Source organism: Aplysia californica, unplaced genomic scaffold (genome assembly GCF_000002075.1).
Source record: "Aplysia californica isolate F4 #8 unplaced genomic scaffold, AplCal3.0 scaffold00034, whole genome shotgun sequence".
In the NCBI taxonomy this organism is placed as follows: domain Eukaryota; kingdom Metazoa; phylum Mollusca; class Gastropoda; order Aplysiida; family Aplysiidae; genus Aplysia; species Aplysia californica.
The window spans coordinates 451,975-454,474 of NW_004797304.1; the positions used below are offsets into that span (position 1 = coordinate 451,975).

The window sequence follows — 2,500 nt, forward strand, 5'->3', positions numbered from 1 at the left end:
CCCCCCCTTCTTCAGGGCTCCTGAATCTTTCTGCAGCCTTTCTACTATTACATCTTGGCTGCTTCTTAGTGCTGTCTTTCAGCCACATCCCCTCCCCCTAATCTGAGGGTAAGTAAGGTCTAACACCTAGCCTTCTCGGATAAGGGTGAAAAAATCTCCAACGTCCCGTGTGCAAGTTGCGCACGTTAAAGATCCCTTGGTGGTCCTTAAATCGATAAAAACATACTTCGGTCGCCACCCGGACAAAATTCAAAATTAATTCCTACCATACAGAAAATGCTTATTAATGTGTCCCGCAAGCTCACATGACATTATGCTGTTGCGAGCGCAGTAAAACACTTACACAAAAAAATAATAATAACAACAACAAACTAACTCAACATTACAGATTAAATAACACCCAGTAGGCACGCTCTGCACTGTACGGCAGAAAGTACCTGGGATCCCCGACTGTTATCAACGTTCAAAATAAATTCAGTGTTCCACTTTCGCTTTGTGGTGGTGAATCTAAGGTCCCTCTTTCAACCAACAGCATAAAGCACCGTTCCTACAGCTATTTAAATTTGCGTTCTCTGTCCTGTGTGCTGAACTTTTAGCTGGTGGTTTGTAAGAAGTCCCGTTATAAATCAATTCAGTGTTCGGACGTATGAAAAGAAGGTATGGAGAGAGAGAGAGAGAGAGAGAGAGAGAGAGAGAGAGAGAGAGAGGGAGAGAGAGAGAGAGAGAGAGAGAGACGGGGTAAAGAAGGGGACAAATGATGTGCAGAGAAATAGGGATGAAATATGAATAGATCGATAGATAGAGAGCCGTGGTGTTACACACATAATAAAATGTTATTAATAATAAACAAGTTGAGTTGTAAAGTCTGGGACACCACACTATAAATCGACTTCCAGTGGTGCAAGTTTGATTGCGTGTTACATCTTATTTCGTCTCGTCTAGGAATATTGTTTCTTTCTTCGTGTCTTAGATATAGTAGGAGTAATACCTGAGCTATGTGTCCCTTAACAGGATGTGTGCCTTGAAACTCTTTCTGTGTTAACTCTCCGGTGGCACATTTTTCTTTTCAAAATAAAAAGAGTAACTAAAGTACGTAGTACATAAGAAAATCACAATGAAAAAGCAAATAGGCTGTTTTTGTTTAATGATACAGTTAAACGTGAGGGCAATGTGGTTGACCATTATAGTAAGCATAAGTACGGACGTAAACACACACACATACACACACACACATTCTCTCTCTCTCTCTCTCTCTCTCTCTCTCTCTCTCTCTCACACACACACACACACACACACACACACACACACACACACACACACACAGCAAACAATTGACGTACTTTAGCGAACCACCACTACGCAATGCACAGGGCCAATACTCAGTGTAGAAAAATAATTTCAAACTAGAAATTAAAAAAAACCCACATGATTATTAGGCTGGGTCGGGTGCTGTAAATAGAGGGGTAAGAAGATGAGGAGAAAAAAAGAATATTGTACAATCCAACAATTAAGGCGTGCAGACTTCTCCTCAAGGGTACTTCAACAAGGTAGACGTGTGTGGAACATTTGTAAACAGCTTAGTAAACATAATCAGAATTGTGTTGATGTGGGCATAAAACATTTGCAATACAGCAATGAGACTGAAAATGGATTTTAAAGTGCTGTTAATGTCTTCTGTTTAAGCTCGAGGCGAATACAGTTCCAAGTTTTGGACAATAACAACCACGTAAGCCCGAATATAGAGTTAGACAGCCAAATCGATGTTACAACTAGTGTTAAGTGCAATGTATGCACAGGTACGAAATGTAAGGAAAATACTCAGACACAGAGAAAATCTTCACCGATGGTACTTTATGGGACTCAGCTGTAGGCATCGCTAGCCTATCAACTAACAGCACCCAACAGAAGAGGATCCATTCCGAGGCCTCAATTTTGTTTTTCCTGGAGAAATTCCCCCAAATCATCTATTCTCATTCTTTCCGACTCTTTACCTTACCTTATTCTAGGATCTAGCAATATTTCCTTCCATTCTTAAGATGAAAAGGTAGAAATATTTTTAATAAGAGAATGATCAATTCCATAGACACGGTTTTTATTATTGCTACCTATCCTAACAAGGACAGTGTACAGCCTAGCTATTGGCATGTCATCTCTGTTTCTGTTGTTCACAGCGCAGCGGGATTTGGACTTCCCAGAAAGCCATTCGGTGACCTGTATACTCGCGTGACCTGATGAAGACAACACTCCAACAAGCCTACGACTGCGTTATTACTTCCCTTTTCTAAGCAATGACGCGCCGTGATGGCGACAACGTCCCGAAGGAATGTCGTTGAGAAATTGTTGAATAATACAGCAGATGTTAAAGAGGACCAGCGTGGAAATGAGTTTGTTTGCAATGACGAAGGGTGTGCCAATATTGGCACTGTTAGTAAAACAGACACACTGAACGTGTTTCTCAATGACCATAATATTTTGCTTGAAGGTGGGCAGGAAGGCTCAG

General features: G+C 41.1%; 1 protein-coding gene across 1 annotated transcript in view; it reads left to right on the plus strand.

The window, feature by feature from the left end:
- LOC101858162 (putative uncharacterized protein DDB_G0291812) overlaps positions 1 to 2,500 on the plus strand; it is a gene marked incomplete in the record, with an annotated part of 72,390 nt that overhangs the window by 1,085 nt on the left and 68,805 nt on the right. The window contains 1 exon segment of the mRNA XM_005091692.3: positions 2,172 to 2,500. This exon segment is cut by the window's right edge and continues 909 nt beyond it. Within this exon segment, the coding sequence (XP_005091749.2) occupies positions 2,302 to 2,500 (199 nt within the window).